The sequence below is a fragment of the Triticum aestivum genome, chromosome 3D (assembly GCF_018294505.1).
Source record: "Triticum aestivum cultivar Chinese Spring chromosome 3D, IWGSC CS RefSeq v2.1, whole genome shotgun sequence".
Lineage (NCBI taxonomy): Eukaryota > Viridiplantae > Streptophyta > Magnoliopsida > Poales > Poaceae > Triticum > Triticum aestivum.
The window spans coordinates 23732621-23744663 of record NC_057802.1 but is presented as its reverse complement, the minus strand read 5'-3'; the positions used below and the strand labels follow the sequence as shown (position 1 = coordinate 23744663).

At 50.1% G+C, this 12043-nt stretch overlaps 2 protein-coding genes across 2 annotated transcripts; both read right to left on the bottom strand.

Annotated features, from left to right (window-relative positions):
• Window positions 1–439: 439 nt before the first annotated feature.
• Window positions 440–7196, bottom strand: LOC123073867 (GDSL esterase/lipase At1g28650-like). The gene is made up of 4 exons (XM_044496875.1): window positions 6622–7196; window positions 6279–6512; window positions 5883–6025; window positions 440–928 (listed from the first exon to the last, which is right to left on the bottom strand). Exons 1-4 carry the CDS (start codon window positions 6896–6898, stop codon window positions 440–442), a joined length of 1143 nt encoding a protein of 380 aa, XP_044352810.1. The 5' UTR covers window positions 6899–7196.
• A 475-nt stretch (window positions 7197–7671) lies between these two features.
• Window positions 7672–9278, bottom strand: LOC123073866 (sinapine esterase). Its single transcript, XM_044496874.1, has 3 exons — window positions 8937–9278; window positions 8581–8814; window positions 7672–8499 (listed from the first exon to the last, which is right to left on the bottom strand). Exons 1-3 carry the CDS (start codon window positions 9211–9213, stop codon window positions 7877–7879), a joined length of 1134 nt encoding a protein of 377 aa, XP_044352809.1. The 5' UTR covers window positions 9214–9278; the 3' UTR covers window positions 7672–7876.
• Window positions 9279–12043: the final 2765 nt, after the last annotated feature.

Sequence of the window (12043 nt, the reverse complement as noted above, 5' to 3'; positions counted from 1 at the left end):
AGAAAAAAAACAAAAACCCTAGCCCCTGAACAGCTGACGCGTGGATGCCTATTGGTCCCGGTTGGTGTCACCAGCCTCCTGCCTGGGCTCGCAGCACCGGCCACGTGGAGGCCCATCTGTCCCGGTTAGTATAAGAACCGGAACTAAAGGCCTAGGCATTAGTAACGACCCTTTAGTCCCGGTTCCCCAACAGGGACAGATGGGCCTTATGAACTGGGACAAATGGCCCTTTTTCTACTAGTGACACTAAGAGATAACTCACTGTACATATATTTTTATTGTCATCTTTGAATTACAGGACTGGATTAAGACAAAGGCTAAGCCTATCAACCACCTCACATGCCTGTACCAACCAAAAACCACCACCTCACCATGTAAAACCAATTTTATAACAAAATCATCCGTAGGTGTAGCATCTCTGGTGGGCAACAAAGGTCTATCAGTTGTGCTGGCATGTGGACATGATGGCCGGCGCGGCAAACGGACCGTCAAGCATCCCACGGGCCATGATCTTGTACGTCGCCTCCGTCAAGTGCAGCCCATCCCACGAGACGCACCTCGACGGGTCCGAGCACTCCACCGGTCCCGTGCGACCGGGGATCAAGACGGGGTAGCACGCGTCAAGCACCGTCTCGACGCCGAAACCATTCTCCGCTGGCTTAGTGACAAGGCTGAGCACCACGCCATAGTAGTCGACGTAGGTGATGGAAACGCCGGGGTGGTGGTGGCGGAGCTCGTCGAGCTTGGATTTCAGCATGCGGTTGTGGACGAGGGTGAGACTGTTGAGCCACCAGAGGCAGCCCGTGGCAGGGTCACGGTCGACGTTGGGAAAGAGGAGGTATCGCGGGGTGCACCCGATGGGGAAGATGCCTGGCACGTACATGATCTTGGCGCCCAGCTCGATGAGAGCCTCGATGGACAGTGAAAGCTGAATAAAACTGTTGCTTATTGATGATTTGGTGCGGCATACAAGAGTATATAAGAGGGTACAAACCGACTTGGGGTAGGGGTACAAAACTGACTTGGACTAGAAGTCGTATACCATAATGACTACTCTAACATCCCCCCGCAGTATCAACGGCAGGCTCGACGACATTGAGACTGAAACAGATATCTTGAAACGGCTTAGTAGGCAGTGCCTTGGTGAAAATGTCAGCAAACTGAGCCGTAGAGGGAACATGAAGCACCCGAACCTGACCAAGAGCAACCTTTTCACGAACAAAATGAATATCAATCTCAATATGCTTTGTGCGTCGGTGTTGAACTGGATTGCTGGTCATGTAGACTGCTGATATGTTGTCACAGTAGACAATAGTGGCCTGCTCAATAGGCCTATGTAGCTCGGAGAGTAACTGCCGAATCCACATTGTATCTGCAATGGCATGTGCTACAGCGCGATACTCAGCCTCGGCCGACGAACATGAGACTGTAACCTGTCTTTTCGAAGACCAAGAAATCAAATTGTTACCAAGAAAAACACAAAAACCGGAAGTGGACCTTCGAGTGTCAGGACAACCAGCCCAGTCTGCATCAGAGTATGCGGTAAGTGAGTTTGGAGAAGAATTATTGAGGTGGAGACCATGATTGAGAGTTCCTTTTAAATACCGAAGAATGCGTTTAACATGATTATAGTGAGGAACCCGGGGATCATGCATATAGAGACATGCTTGTTGAACAGCAAAAGAGATTTCAGGACGAGTAATGGTGAGATATTGGAGAGCACCTGTTAGGCTACGATAGAGAGTAGGATCGGAAAAGGGTTCACCGGTAGCCGAAAGTTTAAAACTAGTATCGACAGGAGTGCGAGATGATTGACAGTCAAGCATACCAGCACGATTAAGAAGATCAAGAATATACTGGCATTGGGAAAGAAAAAGGCTGGAGGAATCTCGAACAACAGCAATGCCTAAGAAATGATGAAGGAGTCCTAGGTCGGTCATAGAAAATTCAGATCTAAGAAGAGAGACAATATGATCTAAGAACTTTTGAGAGGAGGCGGTAAGAATGATATCATCTACATAGAGAAGTAAATAGGCAGTGTCAGAAGTTTGATGATACACAAAAAGAGAGGTGTCGGAGAGAGATGGAGTGAAGCCTATTGTTTGAATGAAGGAGGAGAAGCGTTGAAACCAAGCTCGTGGGGCCTGTTTAAGACCGTAGAGAGATTTCTGAAGAAGACATACATGAGTTGGAAAGGATGGATTTTCAAAACCCAGAGGTTGCTGGCAGTAGACAGTTTCTTGAAGGGAACCATGGAGGAAAGCATTTTTCACATCAAGTTGGTGAATGGGACATGAAGAGGAGACAGCAACACTAAGAACGGTGCGAATGGTGCTAGGTTTAACAACAGGAGAGAAGGTTTCTTCGTAATCAATTCCTTGTTGCTGAGAAAAGCCACGACAAACCCACCTGGCTTTATATCGTGAGAGGCTCCCATCGGAGTGGAACTTTTGGCGAAAAATCCATTTGCCAGAAACAATATTTGTATTGGGAGGACGAGGAACAAGTTGCCAGGTGTTGTTTTGAAGTAAAGCATTATATTCTTCTTGCATGGCAGCGGCCCAATTGGGATCAAGTAGAGCAGTTTTGTAATTCTTTGGAAGAGAAGTGAGAGATACGGAGGTATGAAGGTTTAGGCGGTCTTGGGGTTGATGAAATCCTGATTTGGCCCTAGTACGCATGCATCATTAATTGGGGCTGCTGTAGGAATAGCACGAGGGGGTAAGGTGGGTACTGGTGAGTCCGGCGCAGCGGAAGAGTCGGACGAAGGAGTAGGGCTGGGTGGTGGAGTGGGAGCAGGGTTGGGTGGTGGAGTGGGAGGAGGGGCCGGGGGTGTTGGGGAGGGAGCAGGGGTCGGGGGTGTTGGGGACGTCTCGGGTGGGGTGAGTGTATGGTTGGGATTGGCTATGGTGGGTGTTAATGGTGGTGGTGATAAGTTGTGTTCGGCAGGTAGGGGAGTATATAGTTGGAAAGGACGGGTAGAGGGGGTGTTTGCGGAGCTAGGGGTGTTGGATGGTGTAGTAGTGCGTTGTTAGAAAGGAAAAATGTGCTCAGCAAACGTGACATGACGAGAGACATGAACGTGTCCGGTGTGAAGGTCGAGACAGCGATAGCCTTTGTGCTCGTCAGAGAAGCCGAGAAAAGCACATGGGATAGAGCGTGGTGACAATTTATTTGCAGAAGTGGCGTAGGCATTGGGAAAACAGAGACAGCCGAAAACATGAACCGCGGAGTAGTCGGGGTGGGAAAGAAAGAGGGAATAATAGGGAGTAGTGTTGGGTTTAGTTTTAAAAGGTCGAATATTTAGAAGGAAGGTGGCCATGTGTAGGGCTTCAGCCCAAAACTTGGGAGGCATAGATGATTGAATGAGGAGAGTGCGAACTATATCATTGAGGGTGCGAAGAGAGCGTTCTGCTTTACCATTTTGAGGGGAGGTGTAGGGACATGAGAACCTAAGCAGGATGCCATGTTGTAAGAAGAAAGTACGATTTTTAATGTTATCAAACTCGCGACCATTGTCACATTGGATAAAGCGAATTGGGAGGAAGAAGTGAACAGACACATAGCGTTGAAAAGTAAGGAAAAGAGAATGGACCTCGGATTTGTTGCGTAGAGGAAAAGTCCAGACAAAGTGGGTGAAATCATCTAGGATAACAATGTAGTATTTAAAACCCGAAACACTTGCAATGGGAGAGGCCATAAATCACAATGTATTAATTCAAAGGGATAAGTGCTACAAGAACTAGAGGAACTAAAGGGAAGACGCACATGTTTGCCTAATTGACAAAACTCGCAAAACACAGAATTATGAGAGTCCCTATTACATGGTATGGTAAATTCACTAAGCATAGAAGCTAAGACGGCGGGGTTGGGATGGCCCAAGCGACGATGCCAGAGATCGACGGAGGCCAGCATGGATGTTGGAGGGGTGGCGGCAGGAACTCCATTAAGAGAATAAAGATCACCGGAGCTATTGAAGCGAGCAATCTCGGCCTTGGTCAGGTAATCCTTCACAGATAGACCAAAAGGGTCAAATTCAGCTGAAACTAGATTGTCGCAAGTAAATTGGCGAACAGAGATAAGATTTTTAATGAGGGCGGGTGCAACTAGAACATCGCGAAGTAAAAGAGGTTTGGTGGAAGAGGGAAGTTGAGCCTGACCAACACAATATATAGGAATAGATGATCCATCTCCAAGGATAATGGAAGGGAAAGGAGATTTAGTGCAAGAAGATAACCAATTACTAGATGCAGACATATGACTAGAGGCCCCTGAATCAAAGATCCAATCCATACCTGAGTTTCCTTGTGCAGCAAAGTTATTCATGGCCTGGAGAAAGGCAGCTTGATCCCAGCTCGGCGTCGCAGGTGAGGGTGGCGTCGGAAGCAGTGCCGGCGGATACGATGGTGAAGGCAGTAGGGCCGGCTGGGGAGTGTAGTAGGCATTGGCCGGCTGTGGTGGGGGTGGCGTCGGGAGCAGGGCCGGCTGAGGTGTGTAGTAGGCGCCGCCGTCGGTCCTGTAATGACCATAAGGAGCATACGTCGGGGCGGCGTGATAGGCATTGGCCGGCTGTCGGGGGTTGAGAACCCCGGGAGCACCAGTAGGCGGCCGAAGGCCGGGTTGCCAGGCACCTGAGTATGCCGGCGGAGCACCGAGGGTGGACGGAGCGGACCAGGGCATGGGCCATGCTTGAACAAGCCCCGTCCAAGGATCATGAGGAGGCCGCCATGCAACCGCAGATGGAGCACTGGTGGGTGGTGCAGGACCCAGTGCTGGTGATGTCGTAGGCGGAACCGAACGAGTCGGCGGCGGCCTGTAGATAGGGTTTTTGCCGCGGTAGTTCGGACTAGGACGCCAGCCTGGGGGCGGTTCAACAGATGACGATGCGGACGGCCCGGCGGCAGGAGCCGGCCTGGAAGGCGGCGCTGGTGTAGACGACAGAGGAGGACGAGCCGCAGCATGAAAGACCTTGGGGCGAGAGTCCTTGCGAGCTTGTGTTTCCGCCGCGAGTTGTAGCAAGGAACGTACTTCAGCGAAGGTAGGAGGGGGCCGTATCATCGGTATGAACGAGGCTTGCTTGTCAAAGTCTTCGCTGAGGCCGACGATGACGATATTGATTAGCTGTGAGTCAATAACTGTATCGCCGAGTTCGCGGAGCTCATCGCCAATGGTCTTAACGCGCTGGCAGAACAGGTTCACCGGGGCGTCTCCTTGCACCATATTGCGAAGCTCGGTGTGGAGAGCGTTTTTCCGAGCGTCGGTGTTGCTTTGGAAGAGCTGACGGAGGGAGTGCCAGATGTTGGCAGCGGTGGCGCCGTCGTGATCGAGCATGTTGAAGATCTCGGTGGTGATGCGGGTGTAGAACCACTGGACGATCGCGAGATCATCTTTCAACCATTGCGGATCGTCGGGGCGGGGAAGACAGTTGGCGGCGACATGCGAGCGCAGGTTGCAGCGGCCGAGGTGGAGATCGAAGAGATGTCTCCAATGGTAGTAGTTGTGGGCGGCGAGATCAAGAACTATGGGGATGTAGGGGCTGACGTCGGAGATTGTGTCAGCAAGAGATATTGGTGCGGCGAGGATGGGTGCAGGGTAGTTTTGTGGAGCTATGGCGAGGGCCGAGAGAGGATGGGTGCGGGGTCGCGGTCGTCGCCGGGGAAGATGCCGAGGAACAGCGGGGTGCACCCCATGGGGAAGATGCCTGGCACGTACATGATCTTGGCGCCCAGCTCGATGAGAGCCTCGATGGACAGTGAAAGCTGAATAAAACTGTTGCTTATTGATGATTTGGTGCGGCATACAAGAGTATATAAGAGGGTACAAACCGACTTGGGGTAGGGGTACAAAACTGACTTAGACTAGAAGTCGTATACCATAATGACTAACAGAGCGATGGACGTGATGACACGGGGCACGAGGGGCCTGACCCATTCGAGCGTCTTGTTCTGGAGCAAAGGGTGGTTGTAGTCGTTGGCGCCGATCTCCCCTACCAGGAATAGCGACCTCGCCATCACAGCCTTCCTCTCTGCATGGCTGATGTACTTCATCCGTTCCCAAATATTTGTGTTTCTAACATTTTAAATAAACTACAATATACAAATGCATGTAGACATATTTTAAAGTGTAGATTCACTCATTTTGCTTAGTATGTAGTTATTTGTTGAAATTTCTAAAAAGACAAATATTTGAGAATGAAGGGAATATTATGCATGGTCAGTGTTGCGTAGCCATGGCGTCATGCATGCATTTAATTGTACTGATTTTGTTCTACACATCACCTTGGTCCGTGGAGCCGAGCACGGCGAGAACTTTCTTGAACAACCCGATCTGGACGTCGAGGGAGTAGGGAGGGATCAGGTCAACGCGGAGGTGCTTCTTCCTCAAGAAATCCTGGCTCAACGCCGTGGCGGAGCCCACCGCAAAATTCACGCCGTACCGGAACTCCTCCGCCAGCGACTTCCCGGCCGCCGCCTGCAGGTACGCTGGCCAGTACGGGAACCCCAGCCTCTCCACTGCAGGTACGCCGTATCATGCATCAGGTGTATATTCATAATGTACTATGGTAGTAATTAAGCACGCCTGGTGTACACATCATCGTCGTCGTCGCCAAAGCACACTTACCGATGAAGTCTACGATGAGGCGGCCGTCGGACCAGTGGCCGGTGGGCCGGCCGAAGAAGGTCTCGCCGTATGGCAACTCCACGACCGGACCCGGCGTGGCGGAGAAGTGGACGATGTAGTTGCCGGTGTCGATCAGAGAGTCACCGAAGCTGAATAGACGCTTGTAGCAGCTACTCTGGTTCGCCGGCGCAGGCGACGCCGCGATGGCCACGGGCAGCGCAAGAAGAGAGGCCGCCACCACGAGCTTCCGAGGCAGAGACGACGCCCATGAAATCATGGTGGATGGATGGAAAGTAATTGTCTTGATGCCCGGGCTTGTAGCTATATGATGGATGGAAAGGAATCTATCTCACCCTCATCAAGGTTCATATGAATCATTTCACTTTTCAGGTAATTGGTTTTCATCCCATAGGCTTGTTCAAAACAAGTCAACACCCATTTGAGATTAGTAGCCATTGATGGATCACCGTCAACAAATAAGATAGTGTCATCAGCATATTGGAGGCTGACAATACCTCCAGCACAAAGCTCAGTTCCTAGACCTTTGATGAGATGCCTATTAGTAGCTTTCACAAGCATCCTATTTGCTAATAAGGAATAAATGACTCTCTATATTGTTAATTTTGACACCCATAGATCTTTTGTGAGTGATCAGGTATATCCAATGCACCCACTTAATTATCATTAAACCCTAATCTTAAGCAAGTTGTGGAGGAAGTCCAGATCTACTCTATCAAATACTTTCTCATAGTCAAGTTTCAAAACTACCCCTTTGTTGTTAGACCTAGCTATGGAGTAGATAACTTCATGGGCTGTTACCACCCTCTCCGGGATATATCTGCCTTTAATAAAGTCAGATTGGTTCTTGGAGACCAACCTATCCATGGTCAGGGATAATGATGCTATCTTTAACATAGAGTAAATGTTGATATGAAGAAGAGATAATCTAGAAGAAAGGCTTGCCTTCTCTGAATTAAGAGTTGATCTTTAGCACAATATCTCTCACCATATACTTAGTCATATGTAATTAATTATAGGAGATAAGACAAGTAAAACCCCGCAAAAAAAGACTAGTAAGAGATAACTCATTTTACATGTATTTTTATTGTCATCACTAAATATCAAGATTGGATTAAGACAAAGGCGTATCAACCACCACCCCACATGTCACCACCCAAAACAGCCAGCTCACCATGTAAAACCAATTCCATAGTAAATCATTCATATGTGTAGCATCTCTCCTAGGCACGCAAGTCTAGCAGTTGCGGTTGCATGTGGACATGATGGGCGGCATGGCAAACGGGCCGTCAAGCATCCCGTGGGCCATGATCTTATATGCTGCCTCCGTCAAGTGTACACCATCCCATGACACGTACCTCGACGGGTCCGGGCACCGCACCACCCCCCTCCCAGGAACGAAGACGGGGTAGCACGCATCCAGCACCGTCTCTGCAGCGAACCCATTCTCCACCGGCTTGGTGACCAGGCTGAGCATCTCCTCATAGTAGTCGACGTAAGTGATGGAGACGCCCGGATGGTTGCGGCGGAGCTCGTCGAGCTGGGATTTCAACATGTGGTTGTGGACGAGGGTGAGGTCATTGAGCCACCGGAGGCAGCCTGTGGCGGGGTCGCGGTCGTCGCCGGGGAAGATGCCGAGGAACAGCGGGGTGCACCCCATGGGGAAGATGCCTGGCACGTACATGGTCTTGGCGCCCAGCTCGATTAGAGCCTCGATGGACAGAGCGATGGACCTGATGATCCGGGGTACGAGGGGCCTGACCCATTCGAGCGTCTTGTTCTGGAACAAGGGTTGGATGTAGTCGTTGGCGCCAATCTCCCCCACCAGGAACAGCGAGCTCGCCATTGCCGCCTTCCTCTCTGCATGACCGTAATATGCATGGTCAGTGCGTTGCGCAGCCATGGCGCCATGCATGCATTAATTTTTGTCCTACACATCACCTTGGTCCGTGGAGCCGAGCACGGCGACAACTTTCTTGAACAACCCGATCTGGACGTCGAGGGAGTAGGGGGGCATCAGGTCAACACGGAGGCGCTTCTTCCTGAAGAAATCCTGGCTCAACGCCGTGGCCGAGGCCACAGCGAAATTCACGCCGTACCGGAACTCCTCTGCCGGCGACTTCCCGGCCGCCGCCTGCAGGTACGCTGGCCAGTACGGGAAACCCAGCCTCTCCACTGCACGTACGCCGTATCATGCATCATGCATCATGCATATATTCATAGTAAGTACTAAGACGGGCAGTGATTAAGCACGCCTGGTGTACACATCATCGTCGTCGTCGCCAAAGCACACTTACCGATGAAGTCTACGATGAGGCGGCCGTCGGACCAGCGGCCGGTGGGCCGGCCGAAGAAGGTCTCGCCGTATGGCAACTCCACGACCGGACCCGGCGTGGCGGAGAAGTGGACGATGTAGTTGCCGGTGTCGATCAGAGAGTCACCGAAGCTGAATAGACGCTTGTAGCAGCTGCTCTGGTTCGCCGGCGCAGGCGACGCCGCGATGGCCACGGACAGCGCAAGAAGAGCGGCCGCCACCACGAGCTTCCGAGGCAGAGACGAGGCCCATGAAATCATGGTGGATGGATGGAAAGTAATTGTTTCGACCTCAACTAAGTTCCGTCTTGATGCCCGGGCTTGTAGCTAGCTTTTATGATGAGGCAGATCTTGGCTGACTGGCTATCTCAGGCCTCTAACATATTTGAGTCAGGCCGGATAAGCTTAGGCGACGTGTGTACGTGCGTCGTCGATGACGCAAAATGGAACTCGTCGCAATGGTCCAACGAGATTTTAATCCGAGGAATTTGATCGATCGATGATGGTGCAGTTGACTTATGCCTAGGGGAGAGTATACCGGGTGTTTATACGTGTCAAACAAACCAAACACCACGTCACGGACGTATTGTAGATAAGTCAGCCAAAACATTCTTTATAGCTTTATATATAATGGGAAACGTTTCCATCCGGCGCGCCGGACGCGCGGGCCACGCGATCCTGCTGGATCGATTGACCAGGAAGACTACGCACTCGTACATTTTTCTGGCCCACACATTGTACGACGCATTTTTCTCTTATCTTTTCTCTGTAGCTCCATCCTTCACTCGTTCCTCCCTCTTTTCTTTCCCAGCTAGAGCACAGCTCCATGGCTACCCCAAGTGCTACTATGAGGGGCGTTCTCCAGCTTGGCCCTCCCACTTCTCTCTCTCTCTACCTCTACCTCTGAAACTGCTACAGCCCCCCCCCCCCCCCCCCCCCGCCGCGCGCGCGCGTGCTGCTACACCCTCCCCCCATGTGCTGCCATGAGGGGCGTTCTCCGGCTAATTTTTAAAAACAATACATTTCTTTAATTAATTTTCAGAAATATTGCGCCGATTTTTTTTAAAATAATACATAGTCGGCCATCTAGTGGCTGACTAGATCTAGTCGGCCAAGAGTAGGCAGATTAGTACCCTGTCGGCTAACGGCAGACCGACTGGGCTCCTGCCCACTCCTGTCGTCTAACTGTTGGCCGACTGGAACTAATTGACTTACAGTAGGTCGATTAGTTTTAATTGGCTTACCCTAGAACGATTAGTTCTAATTGGCTTCCTGTAACATGAGAAGTTCTTTCCGTATTGAAAAAACATTGAATTAGTTACACGTTGAAGTAAAGAATCACAAGTCATGATTAGTTACGATGAAATATTTGTCAGTCATTGCGTACCATACAAATATCGAAGGTCTCTTCCAGCTTGATGGTGAAGAACCTACCATTTTGCAGGTGAGGCTCCCTGTCGCACATACTACGGTCATCGCAGCAGTATTCGCACTCGGGGATCCTATCATCGTTAGACATTTTCCGTGTTTCAAAATTCAAAGATTACAAATCTATGGCAATACCTGTAGATACCATGGTGGGTACTCCTCTCTGATATATTCGACCGTCGGTAATGGTAGCTCCTCCTATCATTCGAAAGTGCATTCACCAAAATGTCTAGCACCTTCGAATGAAGAAGAAGCGACCCCCACGACCGCAGTCGGGATTCTTCCTCTCTCATATACGGTGGACACTCCCTCACCGTTTTTCAACCGTCGGTGATGGTCGCTCTTCTTTTCCTTCATGTGCATTACCAAAAGGTCTATCACGAGAAAGAAGAGGAAGAGGACCCCCCACGTCAACAGTCAGTATTCTTCTTCTCTCATATATGGTGGACACTCTCCCTCACTGATTTTTTGACCGCCATGTGTGGAGCCCTGCAATGTCCATTAGTTCTCTTTCCGGCAAATCCAGGGCACTCAATATCTCCTACGTTCTAGCACAAGTCATGTAAAAATTCACGAGAAATTTCAGCATGACCATTGCTAAAAACAGGACATATCGAGTGCCTGAAATTGCCAGAATGGAAATGAATCAACATTCCGGCAAAACATAGGCCACTCGGAGTTTCCCCACAATAGAAAAAGACATATGTGGCCATCTTTGGCATCACATACACATCTCAACTCAAGTTCAACATGTCCATACACATACACATGTCCAAATAGTACCCGCATTGGTGGCAATAATCTTTCTTCTAGTTTAGGTAATTAGCTATATCAATTAACTATTAGTAGTTATTGTTTAGCCTTAAACAAATGTGGTTTCTTAGTAATGTGTTTCCTGGATCAATAGCAACATTTCTTATTTTGTGAATCATTATATATTCAATGTATAAAATAATCTAGCCTAAAAAACCTAAATATAGTCGTAATAACTCTAAATATAGCAGAATAACCAAATAATCTTAAATATAATAGCATTAAATATAGAAAAAAATACTATTGAAAATTTTGTCTTAAATAAAACGAAATAAGAATTGGACTAAACAATGCCATGTCTACCCATTATCATCCAATATTGGCAAAAACATACTAAAGAAAAATCCTTGCTGCCCTAGAACGTATAAACCTTAGAAATTAAAACGAAATACATAGAGAGGCAGAGGAGGGAGGCTACCTATGGCGGAAGGGACTGGGAACGGCGGATGGGTTTGAGGACGACGGCCAGAGAGTGGCAGCGGGGCCTGTCGATGACAGGAGAGAGCCGCCGCACAGGGGAGGGCCTGGACGGGGGAGGGAGGCCGCACAGGGAGGGTCGGGATGGGGGCGGCCGCACATGGAAGGCCATGATGGTGGGGGCGGCTGCGCGGGGAGGGTTGGGACGGGGATGGCAGCCGCGCGGGGGACGGCCGACCAGAATAGGGGAGGAAGGTCGCCGGAGCAGGAAGATCGAGTGAGTGAGAGTGGAGAGCGAGAGTGACGGGCACAGGAGATAGGTCCGCTTAGCAGTAGCGCGTGCTACAAACAGGCGCTGCTGCTAGTGGAAGTACAGCGGGGGCGGGCGGCCCAGTGCTACTGCTAATTGAGACCCACCAGCTGGCCCGTCTAA

Coding starts and splice junctions, on each gene's coding strand:
- LOC123073867 (XM_044496875.1), bottom strand. CDS start 6,898: ATGATTTCATGGGCGTCGTCTCTGCCTCGGAAGCTCGTGGTGGCGGCC. Junction 6,513..6,621: donor CCTCATCGTAGACTTCATCG/GTAAGTGTGCTT, acceptor GCGTACCTGCAG/TGGAGAGGCTGGGGTTCCCG. Junction 6,026..6,278: donor GCTCGGCTCCACGGACCAAG/GTGATGTGTAGA, acceptor TCAGCCATGCAG/AGAGGAAGGCTGTGATGGCG.
- LOC123073866 (XM_044496874.1), bottom strand. CDS start 9,213: ATGATTTCATGGGCCTCGTCTCTGCCTCGGAAGCTCGTGGTGGCGGCC. Junction 8,815..8,936: donor CCTCATCGTAGACTTCATCG/GTAAGTGTGCTT, acceptor GCGTACGTGCAG/TGGAGAGGCTGGGTTTCCCG. Junction 8,500..8,580: donor GCTCGGCTCCACGGACCAAG/GTGATGTGTAGG, acceptor ACGGTCATGCAG/AGAGGAAGGCGGCAATGGCG.